This window comes from Brassica napus, chromosome A5 (genome assembly GCF_020379485.1).
Source record: "Brassica napus cultivar Da-Ae chromosome A5, Da-Ae, whole genome shotgun sequence".
In the NCBI taxonomy this organism is placed as follows: domain Eukaryota; kingdom Viridiplantae; phylum Streptophyta; class Magnoliopsida; order Brassicales; family Brassicaceae; genus Brassica; species Brassica napus.
Genome location: NC_063438.1, coordinates 6,476,115 through 6,500,601, shown reverse-complemented (window position 1 = coordinate 6,500,601; position 24,487 = coordinate 6,476,115). Strand labels below are relative to the sequence as shown.

At 35.5% G+C, this 24,487-nt stretch overlaps 5 protein-coding genes, 1 long non-coding RNA gene, 1 other non-coding gene and 1 pseudogene across 7 annotated transcripts; 7 read left to right on the top strand and 1 right to left on the bottom strand.

Annotated features, from left to right (window-relative positions):
- Nucleotides 1-991: 991 nt before the first annotated feature.
- On the top strand, nt 992-6,084 carry LOC106451289 (26S proteasome non-ATPase regulatory subunit 1 homolog A-like). The gene is made up of 13 exons (XM_048780761.1): nt 992-1,221; nt 1,567-1,636; nt 1,787-1,892; nt 2,197-2,305; nt 2,389-2,557; nt 2,863-3,332; nt 3,444-3,579; nt 3,670-3,918; nt 3,992-4,212; nt 4,294-4,552; nt 4,657-4,889; nt 4,973-5,492; nt 5,582-6,084. The coding sequence occupies exons 1-13, from the start codon at nt 1,076-1,078 to the stop codon at nt 5,915-5,917; spliced, it is 3,024 nt and encodes a 1,007-aa protein (XP_048636718.1). The 5' UTR covers nt 992-1,075; the 3' UTR covers nt 5,918-6,084.
- Nucleotides 6,085-7,596: 1,512 nt separating this feature from the next.
- LOC106454813 (probable xyloglucan galactosyltransferase GT12) lies at nt 7,597-9,500 on the top strand. Its single transcript, XM_013896907.3, has one exon. It carries the CDS (start codon nt 7,627-7,629, stop codon nt 9,136-9,138), a length of 1,512 nt encoding a protein of 503 aa, XP_013752361.2. The 5' UTR covers nt 7,597-7,626; the 3' UTR covers nt 9,139-9,500.
- A 1,163-nt stretch (nt 9,501-10,663) lies between these two features.
- LOC106454812 (small ubiquitin-related modifier 5) lies at nt 10,664-11,666 on the top strand. The gene is made up of 3 exons (XM_013896906.3): nt 10,664-10,921; nt 11,183-11,332; nt 11,421-11,666. The coding sequence occupies exons 1-3, from the start codon at nt 10,820-10,822 to the stop codon at nt 11,475-11,477; spliced, it is 309 nt and encodes a 102-aa protein (XP_013752360.1). The 5' UTR covers nt 10,664-10,819; the 3' UTR covers nt 11,478-11,666.
- Nucleotides 11,667-11,782: 116 nt separating this feature from the next.
- On the bottom strand, nt 11,783-11,853 carry TRNAG-GCC. Its single transcript has one exon. It is a non-coding gene; the product is annotated as a tRNA-Gly (tRNA).
- Nucleotides 11,854-12,024: 171 nt separating this feature from the next.
- On the top strand, nt 12,025-12,969 carry LOC106351585. The gene is made up of 2 exons (XR_007339691.1): nt 12,025-12,365; nt 12,753-12,969. It is a non-coding gene; the product is annotated as an uncharacterized LOC106351585 (long non-coding RNA).
- Nucleotides 12,970-14,250: 1,281 nt separating this feature from the next.
- On the top strand, nt 14,251-15,586 carry LOC106454810 (small ubiquitin-related modifier 5). The gene is made up of 3 exons (XM_048780760.1): nt 14,251-14,642; nt 14,954-15,103; nt 15,214-15,586. Exons 1-3 carry the CDS (start codon nt 14,541-14,543, stop codon nt 15,268-15,270), a joined length of 309 nt encoding a protein of 102 aa, XP_048636717.1. The 5' UTR covers nt 14,251-14,540; the 3' UTR covers nt 15,271-15,586.
- A 2,022-nt stretch (nt 15,587-17,608) lies between these two features.
- LOC106453565 (cysteine proteinase inhibitor 5) lies at nt 17,609-17,956 on the top strand. Its single transcript, XM_013895801.2, has one exon. It carries the CDS (start codon nt 17,609-17,611, stop codon nt 17,954-17,956), a length of 348 nt encoding a protein of 115 aa, XP_013751255.2.
- A 903-nt stretch (nt 17,957-18,859) lies between these two features.
- Nucleotides 18,860-22,639, top strand: LOC106454809 (annotated as a pseudogene).
- The last annotated feature ends 1,848 nt before the right edge of the window (nt 22,640-24,487 follow it).

Genomic DNA, 24,487 nt, shown 5'->3' with positions numbered 1-24,487 from the left:
GTTTGTTCATATAATCTTACACTAAGGAAGAAGCCATTTTCTTTGTTACCGTATATGCTGTTAAATAAGATCCGCATGCTTAGGACTTGGTTTTGGTACTAGTCCATAATGATCAAAGTCAAAATTGGAATCCTATTAATGAGTCAAATTCAATGAAACAACAAAGGTACCGTAAAGAAACGGCTATAGGTTGGAAAGTCTCGACCAATTTGAAATATCATTTAATGTAGTTGAAATAACTGATTTTTTTGTTGTTCAATCAAGTACGGAAAACTTAATAGAACTCATAATTGTTTCAATGGTTCTTTTTTAATTTTTTTTATTATTATTATACAAGTATTCAGAAAACGAACTAAGAACATTCCAAGGTTGATTTTCGCCATGCATAAACTAAACAAAAAATTAGGATAAACACAAAAATGAAAGCTACATTGAAATTCATTGCTCACAGATACAGAAAAAACTGTTTCAACATCAACAACAACAAAAACTATAGGAAATATATAATAACCGATTCTAAATTGTAACTGTAACCAATTACAGAAAATAATAGACCAAAGAGTTAAGCTATACATTCGGATGGAAAGCCCTAGCGGTTAGAGATGCCTTGATGCATGTGATCTCCCTCAATATCACTTATATCTGGATTCACTCAGACTGCCAAGTTCTCATTGGAGCAATCGATTGGAAATGAGGACCAGCGGAGCTCCATGGCACTCTTTTGGATATCGTTCGATCTCTCTTCCTCCTTTTTTTTTGGTTCCAAGAAATTGTAATGGGCCAGCTGACTCTTAGGCCTAGACATGTCTAAACAACTTCCTCTTACTGGGCCTGCCTAAGAGAAGTCTGAATGAAAATTTAAGTCTCTTACCCAACCCTTAATAATTCGATAAATCTCCAATTCCATAGTTTTGCATTCAAGTCCCTCACTTCTTTCGTCTCATAAAACGCAGCCCCTTTCAAATCTACTAGAGTTTTTACGACGAGTTTCACCGGAGGCTTCGTGTTCGTCATCTGATTCACTTTCTTTTACTTTTTTTTTTCTTCTTCAGTTTCGATTAGTGTTTCTACATCAATGGCCGCCGCTATGGTTAGCTCAGCCGGAGGGTTACTGGCAATGCTCAACGAGCCTCAGCCTACGTTGAAGCATCATGCGCTCTCGCACCTCAACAACTTGGTTGATCGGTTCTGGCCCGAGATCTCCACTAGTGTTCCAATCATGTAACATTTTCTTAATTTCGAGAAAGTTCGAGTAATGATTGTGGGATTTTGATTAGTTGAGCTCTCCTTGTACTTAAAAATTCAAACTTTTTTGGTGAGGCATAGATAGTTTGTGTAAGAAACAAAGTGTTCTTCTTTGAGAATGAATGATTAATTTCGTATCCCAGTTTAGCATAAAGTTTATGTTCTGGCTTCTTCCTTGATAAATATATATATAAAGTTTGATTCTTTTCTCTCCATTGATCTTGCTTGCTAGTGGTATGAGATCTAGTATTAGAGGCTGTGCTGGCACATGGATTAGGTTTCGTGAAACTATTAGTTGTGAATTTTGGTTTCTGTTTGCAGAGAGAGTTTGTATGAAGATGAAGAATTTGATTTGCATCAAAGACAGCTTGCTGCTTTGCTTGTCTCTAAGGTATGATCTACCCGTCTGCTAGACTTAACTGGTGTCTTGTTATAGTTTTCTTTCTGTAGTGGGAAAAAATGTGTAATTTTGGTACACTTTATGCATGATGGTTCGTGATTCGTTGATATCTTCTCTTATGATGATGAAATCTTATCTCAGGTTTTCTATTACTTGGGCGAGCTTAATGATTCGTTGTCCTATGCCCTTGGAGCCGGAGCCTTTTTTGATGTTTCAGAGGATACGGATTATGTTCATACGCTTTTAGGTGATGATTTTGACAGCTTATTTCTGTGTTTACTCTTTTTTTGTTTTCTGTTATGCTAGTAGACTCTAGCTAGGGTATTGTTGACTTCAATATGCATCTAAGACAAGAACAGACGAACTTGACTAAATGCAAGAAGAGCATGTATATTATCTGAAAACAAACATGTAGCTTCCACATCCAGCTATCGCTTTCCTGCATTTGTAAGCTGTATAGTCTTGAAAAAAGAGACTAAGATGATTGATGACTATATGAGTATGTTGCCGGATCAACGTTTACTCTTCTGATGTTTCTGTTATGTTTTCAGCCAAAGCAATAGATGAGTATGCCATTCTGAGATCGAAGGCAGTGGAATCAAGTGAGATGGTGGACATTGATCCCAGGCTGGAGGCCATTGTTGAAAGAATGCTTGGAAAGTATGTATGCCCACAAATTTTAATCCTCTAGTCACATGTTAAGTTTCTCAATTGTTCTTACGTTGTTTTTTTTTCCGGTGCAGATGCATCACTGATGGGAAGTATCAACAGGCTATGGGCATTGCGTTAGAATGCCGTAGATTGGATAAGTTGGAGGAAGCTATCACAAAGAGCGACAATGTTGAGGGGACTCTAACATATTGCATCAACGTTTCTCATTCTTTCGTTAACCGCAGAGAGTATAGACATGAGGTAAGACTAATGGTCTCAGACCTTGGTTGAATAGATGTTCGGATGCTATTGATTGAGTAGAATAGTATGGTTTTACATCATCTGGCACTCCTGCACCTTCCTAGTAGCTTGTCTGGTAATCTCATGTATGCTAGCATTCTCTTTCTCTAAGCTGTAACTGAAAATACTGTTCCAGTTTCTGTGATACCTATTTCAGATGGTCATTGCTTGGATTGAAAAATTCGTTTTCTACGTTTGTTTTAGTCTACGCACTTTACTTTAGTCTTCATTTGTAAAGTTGATTCCATTCGTTTCTATTCTTTCAGGTGCTTAGTTTACTTGTTGAAGTCTACCAGAAGCTGCCTTCTCCTGATTATTTGAGCATTTGTCAATGCCTCATGTTCTTGGATGAACCGCAAGGTGTTGCAACCATATTGGAGAAGCTTCTTCGCTCGGACAGCAAGGATGATGCTTTATTAGCATTGCAAATTGCATTTGATCTTGTAGAGAACGAGCACCAGGCCTTTCTCTTGAGTGTTAGGGATCGCCTCCCCGCCCCCAAAACACGTCCTGTAGAAGTAGCTCAGGCCGTTGAAACTACTGCAACTACAAATGAGAACCTCTCCCGGGATGTTCAGATGGCAGATGACACTCCAGTTACTCCAGATCAGACAATTGTGCACGAGACAGATCCAGTTGACGCTACATATGCTGAGAGGCTAACCAAGATTAAGGGAATTTTATCTGGGGAGACATCTATTCAGTTGACACTTCAGTTTCTTTACAGCCACAACAAGTAAATTACTGTTGAATTTTTTGGTATCCTGAAAGGAGATACTTTTTTATTCTAAAATCGTTTATACCTGGAAGTACTCATATTCTTCATTTGTAATGTTGTCTTTTATAGATCGGACCTGCTGATACTAAAGACAATCAAACAGTCTGTGGAGATGCGGAACAGTGTTTGTCACAGTGCTACAATATACGCTAATGCGATCATGCATGCTGGAACTACAGTGGACACTTTTCTTAGAGAGAATTTGGTAAATCTTTTACTTTCGCTGTAATATTTCCTTATGTTTGAGGTTAGACTGTGTGGCTTAGTGTTTTAACTCTCTTTTCTGTATTGACAGGATTGGCTAAGCAGGGCCACCAATTGGGCTAAGTTTAGTGCTACGGCGGGACTAGGTGTTATTCACAGAGGCCACCTGCAACAGGGAAGGTCATTGATGGCTCCATACTTGCCTCAGGGAGGAGCAGGTGGTGGCGGGAGTCCATATTCTGAAGGTGGCGCTTTGTACGCGCTCGGCCTCATTCATGCTAATCATGGCGAGGGCATCAAACAGTTTCTACGCGACAGCTTACGCAGTACCAATGTCGAGGTGATTATAATCTCTCTCAATTCCTTTGTAAGCCTCTTTGCTCAGAGATAGTAACTCCAAGTTGTGGATGCAGGTCATTCAACACGGAGCTTGCTTAGGTCTTGGTTTGTCAGCTCTTGGAACAGCGGATGAGGAGATATATGATGATGTCAAAAGTGTGCTTTACACTGACAGTGCTGTTGCTGGTGAAGCTGCTGGAATCAGCATGGGTTTATTATTGGTTGGAACCGCCACTGAAAAGGCAAGTGAGATGCTCGCTTATGCTCATGAGACACAGCATGAGAAGATAATAAGGTAATGTAGCGGAGGATATTTTTTGGTGAAGATGGTCCATGGTAGTTTAATTTTAGCATTTCAACTGGTATGTTTTTTTAGGGGATTGGCGCTTGGAATAGCTCTTACAGTATACGGCAGAGAAGAAGGAGCTGATACCTTGATTGAGCAGATGACTAGAGACCAGGATCCTATCATCCGTTATGGTGGCATGTACGCACTAGCATTGGCTTACTGTGGGACAGCAAACAATAAGGCAATTCGCCAATTGCTACACTTTGCTGTATCTGATGTTAGCGATGATGTTAGAAGGACTGCTGTTCTGGCACTTGGATTTGTCTTGTACTCTGATCCTGAGCAGGTCAGTTTCAAATTCTCCCTTATGACCACTAACCTCTTTAGTGCCGTTTGTGTTTGCTTATCCTCTCACTAATTGATTCTGTTAATTTTTTTTATCTTATGTAGACTCCGCGTATTGTATCGTTACTTTCTGAGTCGTACAACCCGCATGTTCGCTATGGAGCGGCTCTTGCAGTAGGTATATCTTGTGCAGGCACTGGCCTCAGCGAAGCGATATCCTTGTTGGAGCCACTTACATCGGATGTGGTAGACTTTGTTCGTCAAGGTGCTTTGATAGCAATGGCCATGGTCATGGTCCAAATCAGTGAAGCTAGCGATTCTCGTGTTGGAACATTTAGGTTAGTAGTACAGATCTATTTTCTTCAGCATTTGGTAGGTAGAACATATTTTGGTAGACTTATATTCTATATATGTTATGTAGGCGACAACTTGAGAAGATCATACTCGACAAGCACGAAGACACAATGAGCAAGATGGGAGCAATTCTTGCCTCTGGTATCCTCGATGCCGGTGGTAGGAACGTTACTATAAGATTGCTCTCTAAAACCAAACATGACAAAGTCACTGCTGTTATTGGCCTCGCTGTCTTCAGCCAGTTTTGGTATTGGTACCCTCTGATCTATTTCATCAGCTTGGCCTTCTCACCAACCGCCTTCATCGGTTTGAACTACGACCTTAAGGTCCCAAAGTTTGAGTTCATGTCGCATGCTAAACCTTCTTTGTTTGAGTACCCAAAACCCACAACGGTTCCGACATCCAATACCGCCGCCAAACTCCCAACCGCTGTCCTCTCAACCTCAGTTAAAGCCAAAGCTAGGGCTAAGAAAGAAGCGGAGCAGAAAGCTAACGCTGAAAAGGCGTCTGGTGCCGAGAAGTCTGTCAGTGAAAGTGGATCTGGTAAAGGAAAAGAGTCAGCTGACAAGGAAGGAGACTCTATGCAGGTATGTTGTTGTTTTCTGTAAATATTCATGGGTGATTTGTAGCTTCTTTGATTAATTGACTCATTAGTCTTGTCTCCATGAACAATCAGGTGGATAGCACAGCAACGGTTGAGAAGAAAGCTGCAGAGCCAGAGGCAGCGTTTGAGATTCTAGTGAACCCGGCTCGAGTTGTCCCAGCTCAAGAGAAGTACATTAAGTTACTTGAAGACAGCAGATACGTGCCAGTAAAGCTAGCTCCATCGGGTTTTGTTCTTCTCAAGGACTTGCGTGAACACGAACCAGAGGTTCTCTCACTGACCGATGCACCAACTTCAGCAGCTTCTCCTGCAACTGGTGCAGCGTCGGCTACACAAGGAACAACAGCTTCGGCTATGGCTGTAGATGACGAGCCACAACCTCCACAGGCCTTTGAATACGCTTCATGATTTTAATTTTCTTTCTAAATTAGTTGGAAACTTGTTGGTTCTGTTGAAATTAGTTGGAAACAAAGATCTTTGAATTTCTGATACTGCTTCTTGTCATCTGAAACTAGATTCAATTTCAGCTACGATCTTGTGTTCTCTTTTAAATATTCTTTATTTAAATTTCAACACTTGTCATTTTTTTCAAATGTATGTCATTTAACTTGAGGAAAAATATTTTCTGTGGACGATGCAAAACCCCAATACATGAGAGTGCCTTGCGTAAGATGGAAGATTCAATTTTCTTAACTGTGAATCAGTATGTGATGCATCAAGTACGGATTGTGTGGTGATCCGGTCAAGATTCCATTTTTTGTTTACAACAACACCTACATGGAGATCATCAACCTTGGATTCGATTTTAGCCTGGTATATACCGGTTTTCATTAACCCGGATTCAGTTTATAACCAGTATTTTCCAAAGGATCATAACCAAGTATTCGGTTTACATAAAATGTGAAAGTTGGCAAAGTTAGTAGAGGGAATGATTAATAAACAACGAATTTTGAGTAAAGGGAATGAGTTAGAGAAGATTATACAAACTATGTGGCTGTAGAACTGGACCAGATTGAACATGCGTTTGAAATTGCATGGAGTAGGGTTCTTAAGAGAGTTTCATTATTCAAGTTAATCCCACAGCTCTAGGTTACATTATTTGATTTATTATGGGCAAAACATATATTAGAAATATAAAATAAGTTTTGACGGTTATTTCATGGACAAAGTAATTAAACGTTTTTTTGTATGAACAAAGTATTACAGTTTAGTGATTCAATGTAGTGAAATCTTTTAATGTTTCTTATGAATATTATTTCCCCGGGAAAGCTGCTTGTATTGTTTGCTAATCTTTTTCCCATAGAGGTTGATATCGGATTATAAAATGTCTTTTACTACTAGTATTTATAGTATAAAATCTTCCTTTGAAGAATAGAATTTTCTCACAATCAATATGATAGAAATAAATCGTTCACAATGCATACTTTATGTAATGTCTTTCTACTAGTATAAAATCTTCATTCAAACAACAAAGGATTTACTTCAATATAATTATTACTTGAGAAAAAGACCAAAATAGCACTAAATCAAATTTTTTTTCCCAAACTAGCACTCAATGCCAAAAGTCACAAAAATAGCACTCAAAAGATAGGGTTTAGGGTTTAGAGTTTAGGGTTTAGGGTTTAGAGTTTAGGTTTTAGGGTTTAGAGTTAAGAAGTGAGGTTTTGGGGATAAGATTTCAAATTTTGAAAAATAAAAAAAATTTTAAATTTTTCAAAAGATAAAATGATATTTTGGTCATTTTAGTTTCTGAGTGCTATTTTTGTGATATAAACTTAGAAATATGCTATTTTGGAGATTTGCCTTTATTACTTTCTGGTATTTTTCCAATTATTATTTTATGTACAATAAAAGTTGGAAATTAGTTTTTGACAAATGCAAATCATCTAGGCGTGTCACAATGATGGAAACTTCTTTAAAAGGAGATGTATTTGAATAGAATCAATTGAATTCAATTAATTGTAAATGGTAAAAAATCTCTATTATATAATATCCATGGAAATGTAAGTAAGACCATTAAAAACAAAGAAACTGTTAAATTTCTGATATCAAACACCCTTTAAGCTTTTTATTTCATAAAACAATACCAACTTTTACACACGAGTAAAAGTCGATAGATGATGAAACCAGTTCCAAGGCTTCGGCTGTTCATCTCAGTTACTTTTGTGTTATGTCTGTTCGTTGTGTTTCAAATCCATAAATCAGATTTGTTCGGAAAAAATCTCCAAATCACTCATCAAGTTAACAACTTCTTCATATCCATCGCTTCTTCCTCACACCATCAAACCCTAAACCTCACCAAATATTCCAACGGGAGTGAAGGAAACAAAGCGCAACAGCCCGAGTCAGAAGCAACAGATACTTGTGCCGGAAGGTACATTTATATGCACGATCTTCCAAGCATTTACAACGACGACATCATCAAAGACTGTCGACCACTCATCAAATGGTTCGATATGTGTCCCTTCATGGTAAACTCCGGTCTCGGTCCACAGGTTCTAGAGCACGCTAACAAGACATCTCAAGTCTTAACCACCAAAACCGGTTCTTGGTACTCAACAAACCAGTTTTTGCTATCGGTTATCTTCCGTGAGAGGATGAAACACTACGAGTGTTTGACCAACGATTCATCTCTAGCCTCAGCGATCTACATCCCATACTACCCAGGATTCGACGTGAGCCGTCACCTATGGGGATACAATACAACAGTTAGAGACGCCCTGGCGACAAAGCTGTCTCGGTGGCTGAGAGAGAGACCCGAGTGGAACAAGATGTATGGTCGAGACCACTTTTTTGTAGCTGGACGGATCGGTTGGGACTTCAGGAGATGTTCGGAAGATTCAGAGTGGGGAAGCAACCTGATGTGCTTGCCAGAATTTTCAAACACGACGATGCTATCTATCGAAACCACTGCTTGGACCAACGAGTTTGCGGTTCCTTATCCAACTTATTTTCATCCAAAGAGCTTAACCGAGGTTCGGATATGGCAGAGGAAAGTCAAGAGTGTGAAGAGGAGACACTTGTTTTGTTTTGTTGGAGCACCAAGGCCGACCCTAGATGGATCCATCAGGGGAGTGATTATAAACCAGTGCCTTGCATCTCACGGTAAATGCAAGTTTCTTAACTGTAATGAACCAGGTAACGATTGCGATAATCCGGTTAAGATAATGGATGTGTTTCAACGTTCGGTTTTCTGCTTACAACCTTCTGGAGATTCATATACCCGAAGATCGATATTTGATTCGATTTTGGCCGGTTGTATACCGGTTTTCTTCCATCCCGGTTCGGGTTATAAGCAGTATATGTGGTATTTTCCTAAGGATTATACCAAGTATTCGGTTTACATACCCGATAATGGAATGAAAAATGGAACGGTTAGTCTCAGGGATTTGTTGGGTGGGATTGATAAGGAGAGTATTTTGAGGATGAGGAACGAAGTTGTAAAGATTATACCGAAGATAATATACACTAAACCGGGATTGGTTGGACCAAAGAAGATTGAAGATGCGTTTGACATTGCAGTTGATAGGGTTATTCAGAGGGTAGCGACGGTTAAGAGGATGATGGAAGAAGGAAAAGATCTTCAGGGTGAGTATTCACAAACAAGGGATTTGAAGAAACTTGAGTGACAATCACATTACTGATTTCTTAAATTATTATTATTATTATTATTTTGTGATACTTGTTTTGTTATTTGTAACAAAAGTTAGTGAAAATTATATGTGACATGTTTGAAGAAGATAAAAAGTTTGCTTACTAATTTGTTATGAATTTGTTTTAGTACTAATTAATTATTTTACTACAAACTACGCAAAATTATTTTAACATTAAATCTACCATTTTACATGGATTTACGTAATTCCATTTTTATTGAAATATTTTATAAAGATTCATGTTTAACAGTTTTGCTTTTAGGACAGCGTCAGGTTCTTCTAGCCACAAGGAGCTAATCCGAATAATCCAATATCCAGACTACATAAACTAAGACAAATTATAAAGGGTAATTGTCAATAATAACACTTTTGAAGTTTATGTCTCAAAAATAACACTAGAAGGAGAAAGTCACAAAAATGACATTCATTAAAGGGTAAAATATCTCTAATATTCTTGGTTTAAAATTAAATAAACAAACAAAAATAAATAAAAATAAATAAAATAAAAATGAAAAAAAAGAATTGTTTTTTATAGTTTCAGATTATATGTTTTCAGATTCGAAATTTTATAATTTTTTTTTTCGAAATTTTTTTTTTTTATTTTTTTTTTCAAATTTTCTTTTTATAATTTAAAAATACTTTTTGAAACTGTTTTTAAAAATTTTATTTTTTATTTTAATATTTTTTTTTAATAAAATTTTAAATTCTAGTTCCAAAACCCCACCCCTTAAGTCTAAACCCTAAGGTTTGGATTAATTAACCCAAGGAGTATAAGTGTATATTTACCTCTTTAATGAAACCTATTTTTGTGACTTTGAGCCTTGAGTGCTACTTTGGAAACATAAACTTGGTTTGGTGCTATTCTAGTATTTTTCTCAATTATAAATGATGATCCAATATCCAATACGGTTTTCTCCTCTCTTGTAGATGGATACATTCTGCTTCTCACATAGCCTCAGTGTTTCTTGTTCTTTTGCATCTTCTCAGGTCGAGACGTTGTGGAGGTAAAAGGTCAGATTACTTTATTCTAGGTGTGGTGTTTTTGGTTTGGAATTGGAGACAATAGACTAAAGCTTACTCTTAATTCTTATAAGTTCTAAAGTCATCTCCATTCCTAGTCCATTTTTTCCTCTAAAATAAAATAAAGGTGAAGATGGAGTAAGGAATGCTCTAACCCCACTTCGTATCTCACTCTATAATGAAATTTACTCCATAAATAGAGTAATCTATTTTTTGTTTGTTCATCACTTCATTATGGAGTGAGAAATAGAGTAAGATTAGAAGCAATTTTACTTCATTTTCAATTTTACTCCTTTTTTGATTGTATCATTTGAAATATGTTTGAATTTACAAGTTAATAAGCAATTTCTTCTAGGTCGTACAAGTTTCAACGTTTTGTTGAGATATGTCATCCATGATGTGATGATTCAAAGGCAACAAAAGAAAAGGCCAAGGGTAAAAGTGGAAAGTAAAATATAGACCAATAGTAGTCTTTGGCGAGGACTGTTCAAAGCTCTTAACTTTCATCAGTTTCTTTTACCTTTTTCTCTCTCTCTCCATAAACTCAAAACTCACATTTTCTTCAGAGGAGTTGCAAAAGTCTTGACCTTTTGTCTACTTGTTTCTTTTCTTGTTGTACTTTGCGTTTGTCTGAACAATGGTGAGTTCCTCAACCACGATCTCTGCTTCTTGTGCATCAAAGGGGTCTCCATCTCTTTCACCCCAAAAGAAGATTACGCTTAAGGTCAAGGCCCAACAGGTATCATCTCTCTCTCTTTCTCTGCATCTTCAAGCTTTTCTCATGGCTGCTATGATAAAAATGTTTATTCTTCATATTTCCAGATATAGTATTTTGCATTTACTCCTATTCCTTTTATCCATCGATCTGACCAAATTTCCCTAGGACAGGAAAATATCTCATCTTTGTTTTTTTTTTCTATGCATTTTTAATTAAAAAAATTGAAGAAAAGGGTTAGAACATCTTCTTTAGAAATCTTAGAGTGTACATTTTTATTAACAGGATGGAGGAGAGGATATATACAAGATTGGTTATGGTGCACATCTGAAGAAACTAATGGATGCATACTGCACCAAGAGAAACTTAGAGAGAACCACTGTCAGATTCATCTTTCGCTATAAAGAGCTCAAACCGCGTCAGACTCCTGCTCAGGTTTCTTTTTTACCTTCTAATTTTTGTTTTTACTTTTTACTAAGTACTACTGTTAATTAATATTTTGCCGATTTTTTTTTTCACACAGTTGATGATGGAAGAAGGCGACATCATTGATATTGTTACCGACCAAGGCGGTGGTTAATCTCCCCGGAATCTCTTCATAATGAAGTAATTTTTTAGGCGTTTATAAAAAGGAAGACTTTTAACTTTTAGATCTTCATTATCAAACTCTTCAGTTTCTGGTTTGTAGTTTTTGTTGTTACATCTTAAAGTTTGAACGTTGGTTGACCAATTGACTTTAGTTCTAAAGATTAATTAATGTTTTTTCCTCTCTCGGTAATTATGGTTTGATTAGCTTAAAATCTGAGAACCAGAATATCAAGTAAGCTGTTTTCACCGGTATACAATCTAAACCAGAAAAATAATTGAAAAAGAGCAAAAATGAAATGCACCAGCCGGGAATCGAACCCGGGTCTGTACCGTGGCAGGGTACTATTCTACCACTAGACCACTGGTGCTTATTGACATAATTTTATCTGGTTTTTTAAAGTTTGAAAATAGAGTTAGGAACTATATTTCAGGACCATGTCTAAGTCTACATAAGAAACTTATCCGCACAGAATCATTGTTGGCTGGAGATTTGGGTCTTACCATGAATAGTTTTGAGTCATGCTCTCTAAGAGCACTAGGGTTGTTAAAATGGGCTTTTCCCAATAGGGTTAGCCCAGCCCGCCTCTGATTTTTTAACCCTAAACCCGTTATTATTTGTTTGGGTTAAATCAGGGCCGTCTATAATGAAACACGGGTTAACCCTAAGCCCGTCATTTTTTTAATGAAAACAAAAGTTAACTAAACGACGTCGTAGTCACCATCTCTTTGCTGCTTCGATTCAGAAACCAGAAACGAGATCTCAATCGCCTCTCACCATCTCATCTCTAGCTGACGACGAACTAAATTGCCTCTCACCGTCACGACGCCGTCACGACGAACCCAATCGCCTCGCCGACGACGAACGCATCTGTTTCATCGGGTTTGTAAATCTGAGACTGATGTTATGATCTTTATGATGTTAGTATGATGCTTGTTGATTTATTGAGATTACTCTTCTATCTGCTTCAGGGAAGTAATCCCTTGGATTTCAAGTTTGGTATTGCAACTTTTTAAGCAGATTACTTATGGGTTTTTTGTACTTTGCGTCATTTTGCTTCATAGGTGTTCTTTGTGGGTTTTACATTGTGGGTTTTTTGAATAATATAACTTGTGTTCTTTGTGGATTTTACGTTGTGGGTTTCTTGCGTGTATGAATGTGTCAGTGTGTCACTCACTGGTCGAGTTTGACTGTTTTAGCTTCTAGCTAATGAATCAAGCATCTTGTTGTTGGCTGTGATAAACTGATTCTGTTGTTGGCTTGTTGCAGAGCAACGAGTGTTTGAAGAAATTCAAGAGTCAAGAGACTTGGAGAACAACAAGTGTTTGCTCACTTGAGAGTTTGAGTAAAGTTCTATTTAGTAAAGTAGCTACAAAGTTGTGCCCAACAGTTATAATTATACTTTGCATTTACATTACATGAATGTAAACTTTCGTTTTTAATTTCAGTGAAGACAAAAATGAATAAAATACACATTTTGCATTTACATGATCATATTTTTAACATTTAAATTTAAGTTAAATTTGATTTGCAAAAAATTATTGACTTGTAAAAAAGTTAAATGGGCTAACCCTAGTCCAACCCTAACCCTTATCAAAAAGTAGGGTTAAAATAGGGTTGGGTTAAAACAGGGCTGGGTTTATATTACACAAGGGTGGGTTTAACCCTAACCCTGTATACAACATCCTTAAAGAGCACCCACAATGGTGTTTCTTGCCAATTTTTTAGCTCCAAAACCTAGGTAAAAAATAGTAAATAATTCGATGGGTCCCGCAATATATTAAGGATTGACCTCTTCAAATCATTTTCTAAGAGCACCCACAACAGGGTAACGTGAGCAGTCCTTAGCGGGTAATCCTAGGATAATTTGAATAGAATAATATTATTAGAGCTAAGTAATGTAAGGATCAATCCTTAAACAAGGATTTAAAAAACTTGATCCTTAGTGACATGGCAGCCATTTATGATACAACTTGGAGAGATTAGACCGGAGGAGATGGCAGCAGTGACAACATCTGAACCGTTGGTTGATGCTTCCACAAGTCGATAGAAAATGAGTGGAGGATTTTGCAGAGTAGTAGATTGTTTTTGTTTTTGTAATTCTTTGATTCTCCAAGTAGTGTTTCTTGTTTTATTTCAGTTAATGAGTTTTAAACCATTTCATCATTAGTTTGTGTTAGTAAATACTGTAAACTGGTTATGTTTTTATCTTTGATCAAACAAATTTCTCTGTTTTCTTAAGCTTGAGTGATATAACTAAATAATTATTGTATTTTAATATTTAATCATGTAATAAATAAAATTTTAAATTTTACATGTTTTTAAATTTAATATTTTTTATTGCTAAGGATTTTAAATTGGGAAACACCATTGGACATACTATTGTAATTAGAATCCTTAACTATTCTAAAAAAAAAATTAGTTTAATAATCATAAGGACTCCAATGGTGGTAATACTATTGGAGATGCTCTTAAGGATCAATTCTCTTGGAGTATTGTAACTGTTCACGGGCCCCACTGTTAGGTGGCGGCCTACCATTGGTCATCTTATTTTTTTTTCAGATGAAAAAAAATAATAATAAAAAATTAAAAAAAAAATTCTAAAGATTTTTTACCCAGTATCACGGTTGCGGATGGTCTAACCATCATGATCTTGTGGTTTTTGTAGGAATGCAATTTGTGCTATAATGCAAACTGAATTATAATGCATTTACAATTATTTCTTGTGTTATTTGAAATATGTTCTGAATTTGTAAGTTAATAAACATTTTCGTCTGAGTCCTACAAGTTTCAACGTTTTGTTGGGTTGTGTCATGCGTGATGTGATGATTCAATGACAACAAAACAGAAACCAAGGGTAAAAACGAAATTAGACCAATAGTAGTCTTTGACGAGGATTGTCCAATAATGTCCGAAGGTCATCAACTTTCATCTGTTCCCGCTGTCAACTAGTCACTAGATACTCTTCTAAAGAGCTTCTGAAAGTAGTAGAGTTGCATTAACTTGCAAAAGTCATCCTTTTTTTGTAAAAGTTTTACTTAGTCTTTTGCCTGAACAATGGTGAGTTCCTCAACAACGATCTCTGTTTCATGTGCCTCAAAGAAGTCTCGATCTCCTAAACCCCAGAAGAAGATTACTGTTAAGGTCAAGACCCAACAGGTCTCCTTCTCTTCTCTCTCTCTCTCTCTCTCTGTGCATCTTCAAGCTTTTTCATTGCTGGTCTGATAGTATATTGTTTTTGTTCTTTATCTTTCCAATGATAGTGTTTTGCAAGTTTTTGCCTCTGACCCTTTCATTTTTTTCCACTAACTGTACCAAATTTTTCTTGGTTTTTTTTGCTCCATTTTGAAAATTTTCCTAGAAAGAAAAAAAAAATTCTCATCTTTGCTTTTTCTCCTATACACATATTTTTTTGAAGATTTCATTAAGAAAGGGTAAAGAAAATGGAAATGTACATTTTATCTTAACAGGGTGGAGAAGAGGATGTTTACAAGATTGGTTATGGTACACATCTGAATAAACTAATGCAAGCTTACTGCACCAAGAGGAACTTAGATGAAGGCACTGTCAGATTCATCTTCGGCAAAAAACAGCTCAAACCACGAAGCACTCCTGCTCAGGTTCTTCTTCTCTTTTTTTTTACCTCACTCTGTTCCCATTTCTATTACTTTCTAATTTTTTTACCTATTTAATTACTGTTATTTAATATTTTCCTGATTTTTCCTCACAGTTGAAGATGAAAGAAGGCGACGTCATTGATATTGTCACCGATCAAGACGGTGCTTAATCTCTCCAGAATTTCTCCATCATTTCCGTATTTGCTCGCATAACAAGGAAGTGATTTTTAGGCTTTCTTTTTTAAGAAAAGAAGAAGACGTTCTTTAACTACTTAGATGTTTCTAAGACAGTTTGAGTTTCCGGTTTGTTGTTTGTTGTTGTTGCGTCTTAAATGTTTGAACATCTTGCTGGGCCAAGTTCTCGATCTACTTAAGAAACTTCGTCAGTTCTTGTTCTAGTCTCCGGTTAGATTGATAAACTAGGACAAAAAGCTGTTAACTTTTGCTCAATATCAAGATACGTGTCTGAAAGAGTCATCCTTTATATATTAACCATCTTTTTTTTTGCATTTACAAACTTGTCTGAAAGATTCATGATTCCTTCTATAAATGGGCTCAAGAAGAACTATACTTCGAGCATCATCCACCATGCTTCAAACTCAAGAACTATACCGATGCGTAGAGCCCATGTTTATCAGCAATAAGCAAAGAGTATTACTTCCAGTGGCTGACCCAAAAAATAATTTTACATGGATCATAATTCTTAATTATTTTAAATACAAAGATATTTATTTAAAATACGGTAAATCAATTATTTAAACTAAAACACTGCCAACAAATATTTACTATATTAAAGATTAAATTTATCATATTTAAATTTTATAAAAGAAACTTATGTTCAACTGAAATTTTATATACCTAAAAGTAAAAATATTGTGAAATGATTTTCTTTATTTTTAAATATAAATACATAAAATATAAGTTTAAAAACAATTTTCATTAAAAATATATCTACAAATTAATAAATTATAAGAATCTCAATATTATTAATTTCTAGATTTTATACTATAGTTATTATTAATTTCTAGATTTTATACTATAGTTATTCTTTTGTTTTGAAAGAATTTTAAATTTTATTTGCTTCAAAAAATCTTTGTACAGGTAATTCACTATAACAAGAAACTAATTTTGATTATTGCAACAAACTTCTCCATGAGCCGTCCAAGAAAACTGAACCACTATAACAAGAAAGTGGACAGAACTATACATCTTTTTAATGGCCCAAAGTTAATAAGTTGTCACATCTCTTCAAGTTATGGTATGATAGGTTTCTTAATTACCGTGTATGTAGTTGATAAAAATATTTTAAATAATAATGAAAATATTTACATTATTGTAATTAGAAAATCAAAATCAAAATTAATTTGAACACATTTCCCAGTAACTTATCTCAATGATTTGCGGATCAAATAATAAATTGCATTTTTTTGTGGATCAAATAATAATATGTTTTAAACCATATGATGGTGGTCTAGGGATAAACGGACGTTGAGTTGCTTAATCCAGTTTCGAAAGCACTCTGCTACATTCCATCATGTGGCCATGCAAATATAAATTCATTATTTATGACTTATTTGAATATTCTGAGAAAATAGCATCTGTAGCTTACATTTTTCTTTGAAAAATAGTCTAAGTCTTTTGATAGACTCGAAATACCTTCAAGTTAATATATATATGTACATATATATATGCTTCACTTGTGTTTTTATCAAATAATAATTTGCCTTAAAATTACCTCTTTTGTGTGTCAAATAATAGTTTACCTCCATTTTTGTTTTTGTCAAATAATAATTTGATTCCTAATTTGTTTTGTGGGTCAACTTGCCTTCCTTTTATTTTATATATCAAATATTCCATCCGTTTCAAAATAATAATTTTTTTTAGAATTTTCACATTTTTAATAAATATATTAAAACGTAGTTATAAATACATAGGTTTTGTAATTTTATATTTTCTATATTTTTAAACCAATAAAAAAATTTAAAAATGTAATATATAATTTTGAAATTCACAATTTTTCATTATCAATTGACAAAAATTACATTGAAAATATAAAAAAATATATATATCTTTTTGAAACAATTTTTTTCTCTAGAACATGAATTTTTTTTAAACGGAGGGTGATAATTTGTCTATCAAATTTTAGAAATCAATAATGTGCATGACATATCTAAGGCACAGTAAGAGCCCTCATCTCTTTAGTTTTCTTTCCTCTTGCATTGACGTCTCTCGAAGATCAATGGAATCCCATCAAAGATGTTAAATAATAATTTGCTTCCTAATTTGTTTGTGGTATCAAATAATAATCTAGATTTGGTCAAATAACAACTTGCCTACCTTTTATTTTGTGAATTAAATAAGAATTTGTCAGCCAAATTTCAGAAATCAATAATGTGCATGAATCTCAAAGTACTATAAGAGTCCTCAAAGTCTTTTCATTTTCTTCTACTATAGTTTGAGTTGATAAAGAAAATACACAAAAATAATAACAGTTAAATACACAACCAAATGAATAAGTCAATCTTTTTTGTCCTCTTCTCTCTTATTCTCCTCTCTGTTCACGTGTTTGGATTGACGCCTCTCGAAGATCAATGGATTCCCATCAAAGATGTTAAAGACCCTTACGTTATAGAGATTGGTAAATTTGCGGTCTCAGAGTACGCCAGATTAAACAACCTTCAATTGAAGTTTGTGATGGTTGTTAGCGGTGATATTCAAATAGCCTCCAATTTGAAATATTACAAGCTTATAGTGACGGCCAACAGTGTCGGAAACGGCGCGAGCAAAAACTATGAAACAATCGTATGGAAGCTAAAATCAATAACGGAACTCATGGATTTCGAGCCACTATCTTAAAGAATCGTTTGCTATGATGATTTTATATGTAACTGATTTTTTATATAATAAAACAAGTTAAAAAAATAATAATAAAATTTTAATATATTTTTTGCAATTTAAATGTTTGAATTCTGGGTTTCAGATTGAATATTTGGCCAATAATCTTCAACAAAGTTTTAGTATCCATTAATTATTCCAAACATATAATCTACTATATAAATTATGGATTTATGGGTCACAAATCTCTGGAGAGATGAAGATCTATGACTAAATAAATATTCCAAAGTTTATACAAACTGTGAATATTACTTTCCGAAATATTAAAATCTTCATCCCTTTTAAACTCCTAATTCTACTAAAACTTTACTTTCCTTTTTTGTTTTTTTTAACTAAAAATATTTATATTTTCTGTGCATCTTCTCTGTCTGTTTTGACTCGCTTCCTCTCTCCCTCTCTCTTTGTCCTAGCAGGTCACTGATTATAAATATTTTCGTCGAACTCTCTTTCCCTAGGCTGTGTGGGAACAAGTAAAAAACGAAATTACAAACTCTTTTGTGCTCTCTTTTACAAAACCCTAGACAAGGTTAGATCACAATCTTTTTGTCTTCACCTGAAGCGTTCTCCCATAACCTCTTGATACTTAAAAAAGCATCTATTTATAAAGTAGTAGTAGAAGCATTAGTGTTTAGTGATTTTGATTGTTTATATAGTAAATCATCTCAAACTCAATTGTCTTAGACCTCTGGAAGATTTTGACTATATAAAGTTCGGATCTTTTGTTGTCTAGTCTTTAAAGTTTGCATCTTTACTACTTATTTTGTAAAAAGGGCATTCCTTTACTGTTTAAATTTGTGTTGTGGTGGATAGTTCTCTGTTTGTAGTATCTGCTAAGCTTTGTTTGATTCTGTACAATTGTTAGGAATGGGGAAGCAGTTAAAGAAAGGTCGAGCTCCTCCAGGTGGGAATCAGTTATCCAAGAAGGTAGCTAAGCAAAGCGCGGAGACAGTGATGGAAGAAAGATCTTGTGTGCATTTTGATAAATGCGTTGATTTGAATAAGCTGTTGAAAAAGATGAAAGCTTGTAAGGAAATCAAGTGTAGAGATTGCAAGGAAGGAGTGGACATGAAGAGAAGAAGTGAAGGGAAAGTTAGTAGCTTTTCTTGTGATGCTGCTAAGAGAGCTGTTTGGCTTTGCTTGGAGTGTGGCCGTTATTGCTGTGGAGGTGTTGGTTTGCCAACTGAACCTCAGAGTCATGTCATGCGTCACATCAAGATGACGTGTCACCGTCTTGTGATTCAGTGTGAAAACACTAGGTTGAGATGGTGTTTCGCGTGCCAGTCACTACTCCCTTTTGAGAAAGAAGTGAATGGTGTGAAGGTAGATTTGTTAGTGGACGCTATGAAGCTGATTAAAGAACGTTCTTTAAAGACTTGCTCTGGTGAAACTGTGGCTGAAGATTCATGTTCGAGTAGTAGTATCTCTGGTGAGATCAAAGGTTCTGGTTATGGTGTAAGAGGTTTAGTTAACCTTGGGAACACATGTTTCTTTAACTCTGTATTGCAGAACCTTCTTTCTTTGGATCGGTTACGTGACCGTTTGTTTAAAGAGGATCCGTCTTGTGGTGGGCCTCTAGTTTCCTCCCTGAAGAAGTTGTTCACAGAAGCAACATCAGAAGCAGGCTTGTTCAATAGTGTGATAAACCCATGGGACTTTTTTGGTTCTTTATGTTCTAAGGCTCCTCAGTTTAGAGGGTATCAGCAGCATGACAGTCACGAGCTGCTAAGGTGTCTGTTGGATGGTTTGAGCACCGAAGAATCGAGCTTGAGAAAGAAGCTTGATGGTGATGAGAGTGAGAAACCTACTCTGGTAGATTCTGTGTTCGGTGGTGAAGTTTCAAGCACCATCTCTTGTTTGGAATGTGGACATTCCTCAAAGGTTTATGAACCCTTTTTGGATCTCTCTTTACCTGTTCCCTCCAAGAAACAAACACTCTCTCAGGAAGAGAGAAGTAAACTTCCACCACCAACAAAGGTCCTTGAGAATGTGGAAGACAGCAAAGATTCATCAGAACCTGTGTCAACTATGACCTTTGACAATAATCAGGTCCCTGAAGTTATTGTAACACAAAAGGATATGGAAGAAGTTGGTAGTTTTTGGTGTGAATCTTTTGGAATAGAAGTCTCTCACAATGAGACCGATCTGGTTTCTCAAGGTGGTGTTAGTGATAATGAAGACAGAAGTGCAAAACAAAAAGATAAAGAGGCTATTATGCAGTGTAGTAAAGACACAGCTTTAAATGGGATTGATGAGGCTCAAGTATGGGGCTATCCTGATTTAGAGCAGAGTTCTTCATCTGCAAATCCCTTGGCTGATGAAAAGGTTCCTTTGCTGGTTGTAGATTCTCAAGTTATGAATATGCCTTGTAAAGATGATAAAACAGTTGCAGAAGGTAAGGGTGCGAAGCAGGCTTGTTCAATAGTTAGACAGACTTTTGAAAGTAGCACAGAAACGCTGATGCATGATAATGACAGAAGTGCAAAACCAGATAAAGAGGCTATGCAGTGTAGTAAAGACACAGCTTCAAGTGAGATTTCAGCAGAGATTGATGAGGCTCAAGTATGGGGCTATCCTGATATACGGCATAGCTTTTCATCTGCAAAGCCATGCGCTGATGAAGAGGTTCCTTTGTTGGTAGCAGACTCTCAAGGTGGTGTTAGTGAAAATGAGGAGGGAAGTGCAAAACAAAAAGATAAAGAGGCTATTATGCAGTGTAGTAAAGACACAGCTTCAAGTGGGATTGATGAGGCTCAAGTATGGGGTTATCCTGCAAATCCGTTGGCTAATGAAGAGCTTCCTTTGCTGGTTGTAGATTCTCAAGTTATGAATATGCCTTATAAAGATGACATATCCTATGATGATAAAACAGCTGCAGAAGGCAAGGGTGAGAAGCAGGCTTTTTCAATAGTTAGACAGACTTTTGAAAGTAGCACAGAAACGCTGATGCATGATAATGACGGAAGTGCGAAACCAGATAAAGAGGATGCACAAGCTATGCAGTGTAGTAAAGAGACAGCTTCAAGTGAGATTTCAGCAGAGATTGATATAGGGCATAGCTTTTCATCTGCAAAGCCATGCGCTGATGAAGAGGTTCCTTTGCTGGTAGCAGACTCTCAAGTTCTGTATATGCCTTATAAAGATGATAAAACAGTTGCAGAAGACAAGGGTGCGACTTCCTCGTCGTATGTGAGCGGCCACCATGACCAAACCGTAGATTATGTTGACTTTAGCTGGTTCTTTTAAGAGCCTGACGTCTCCTGTGATGATAAAACAGTTACGGAGTGTGAGGATGAAGTTTCCTCTTCACTAGTGAGCAGCCACCATGGAAAAACCATTGATTATGCTGTCCTTAACGAGCCTGACGTCTCCTATAATGATAAAACAGTTAAGGAACGTGATGGTGAAGTTACCTCGTCACTCATGAGCAGCCACCATGGAAAAACCGTTGATTATGCTGTCCTTAACGAGCCTGACGTCTCCTGTGGTGATAAAACAGTTAAGGAATGTGAAGGTGAAGCACCCTCGTCATTTGTGAGCAGCCACCATGGACAAAAGATAGATAATGCTGACTATTACTGGTTTTTCGAAGAGCCTGAGGTATCTAAAGGACCAGCTTTCGGACCACCAACTAAAGCTGAAGTTTCTGAAGCTGGTTTCATGGGTGTCAACAGCAACTCTGATGCTGAAGTAGTGCTTGATGATTCGGATTCACCTGTCTCTGTAGAAAGCTGTTTGGCTATGTTCACCAAGCCTGAGATTTTGTCAGAAGACAATGCTTGGCATTGTGAGAACTGTTCGAAAAACCTAAAACTCCAACGGTTGAGAGAAAAGAGAGAAAGATTTGGCTATGGATGGGTGTATGATAATGGTTTTGATGAGTGTAGAGATAATCTATTCAACCAATCCTTTATAGATTTCAATAACTGGGATACCATATATGATGATGAGGCAGTAGATTCAGAGGAAGTGGTTGTAAGAAGAGCTGCAATTAAAAGGGTACTTGTAAACAAGGCACCACTTGTCTTGACCATTCATCTCAAAAGGTTTAGCCAAGACGCCCAAGGCAGGCTAAGCAAGTTACGCGGCCATGTTGCTTTCAGTGAGTTTATCGATCTTGGCCTATATATGGATATGGACTCTAGGTAAATGCATGCCCATTCTTTCTTCTCTAGAGACTTTAATAAGAAAGCAGACTCTCTCTTCCTAATTTTCTCATCTCTCTCTTTTGTAGGCAGGACGAAGAAGACCAGCCGGTTTACATGTTGGCAGGGTTAGTGGAGCATTCAGGGACAATGAGGAGAGGTCACTATGTTGCGTACATTAGAGGAGACGATAAGGAGAGGAGAGACTCATCCGTATGGTATCGTGCAAGCGACTCTTTTGTAAGACAGGTTTCTTTTGAAGAGGTTTTTCGTTCTGAGGCCTATATCTTATTCTACCAACGTATCTGAGAACTAGCAGCAGGCAAAGTATCTTCTGATTTTCTTCACAGTTTGTGCTAGTGAATAGAAGAAGAAAATATAACAGAGTGTAATAGTTTTTTGTTTCAATTTTCTTGACTATAGTTTTTATCACTGAGATTTTCTTTTAACATGTAATTGAGTTATTAAATTATATTATAAACTTGGCCTTGTTTGAAAGTTTGATTATAGACTTCGTTATTTATACAAACTTTAATAATCTTCAAAGTATGCTTATGCTCCATCGAACTAAATCTTAGCAGCGGTTCCTTGAACGTCAAGCGATAGTGATTAAAAGAGAAGAAACATAGGGACCAACAATTGATTTCGGTCAAGTATCGATTACGGATGTTGGTGTCGTTAGGTAGGTCCTCAACGAACAATGGCTTGTCACTTAAAGAGAAAAAAAAACTGCTGAAATTAGGAGACAAATAGAAGTTGTGAGGCAATTTAGTCATTTAAGCTCCTGTAGGTGTTTAAGTAGCACAAAATACATTCTAATGTAATATTAATTCGAAAAGTGCATTTAAATGTAAATCTCTCTTTATATATATATATATTATTTTTTTGCTAATAATCTCTCTCTTTGGCGAAACGAAACAAAGTTGATTCCTTATACAAGAACCACCTCGGGAGAATTAAGTCAACATAAACCATAGTAGAAGGTTGATTTTTAACACCTTGTGCCAGTTTGTCTGCCATTGTGTCTTCTTCTCTCGGAATATGCTGAATAGTAAAAGGATGAAAAAAATCTTTACATCACATAAACTCTTCCATGTGTATAGTGAAGGTCGTTCATTCTGTTGGTGTATAGACACCATCTTTATTTAGTTTACATGGCAGAAACTCTTAAAAATCTCTCTTTATATTGCATTATCAGTTTCACTTAGGTAACTTTATTTACCTATCTCAAATAGGGTACTGATCTTTGGTCTGGGCTGGAGATCAGAGGAAACTTGCATTGCTTCTACCTACGCTGTTTTGAGAATTGACCGTCATGTTGTTAGATATTCCATAGGGGTGTGGGGGCGGGGATTGTTAGAGTGACTGTATAAGTACCTAGCAAAATACATGTACGTAGACATAAAGGTACAGATCGAGTGCTTATAGAACATAGGGTGATAGAGACCGGGTATATGATTCGTTATAGATATGATAAATTAACCAAAAAAGCATTGAATACAATATAATTTAATTGTTGGTGATATCAAAGGGATATATTCTTAGGGTTATAGTTGACAAAAAAAAATATTCTTAGGGTTATCAGGTGAACATACAAAACGCGTCGCATCAGATATGACACATCACATCTGATGATATTCGGTTTTGCTCGAAATATTGGTTAAACCCGATCTAAAAGAGTATCTATTAATAATAGCAATTTCAATTAATTTTAAGATTTCTGTGTTATTATAAGAATCTCAATCTTATATATTAAAACAGAAGTCACAACCTTGATTTATGTGTGATTTTTTTAAAAATGGACCTAATGGACTTATTCATAGAATTTCCTATTACATTTTAGTTCACACTAATAATAAATACAATTTTTAAAATATTTTAATCATAATATCTTTTGATATCTTTTCATTTTAAATATAAATATATTTATTTTAAAATTCTAACAAATCTGTTTAAAAAAGATTTTTACAAGATCTTCATTTTCGAAATTATATTTAAATATTTTTGCTAATTTTGAAATTAGTTTAAAATATTACTAAACATTAATATATTCAGTTATATAAAATTAAAAATAAAAAAATCTATAATATTTTATTTATTATATAATCATAAACAATCATATTAAAATAAAATTATTATATTGAGCTAAATATAATAAAATTATATTAAATTTATATATTTATTTATTTTATTTTCGTAATTATAAAATATTTATGTTCAAAAATAAAATCTAATATGTTGGTAAGATGGGTTAACATTATAAAAATATATAATACATGTATAAAAATTAACATGTATTTCTTTAAAGTTAATAATATAAAATCTTTGTAACTGCTTTAATCATAATATA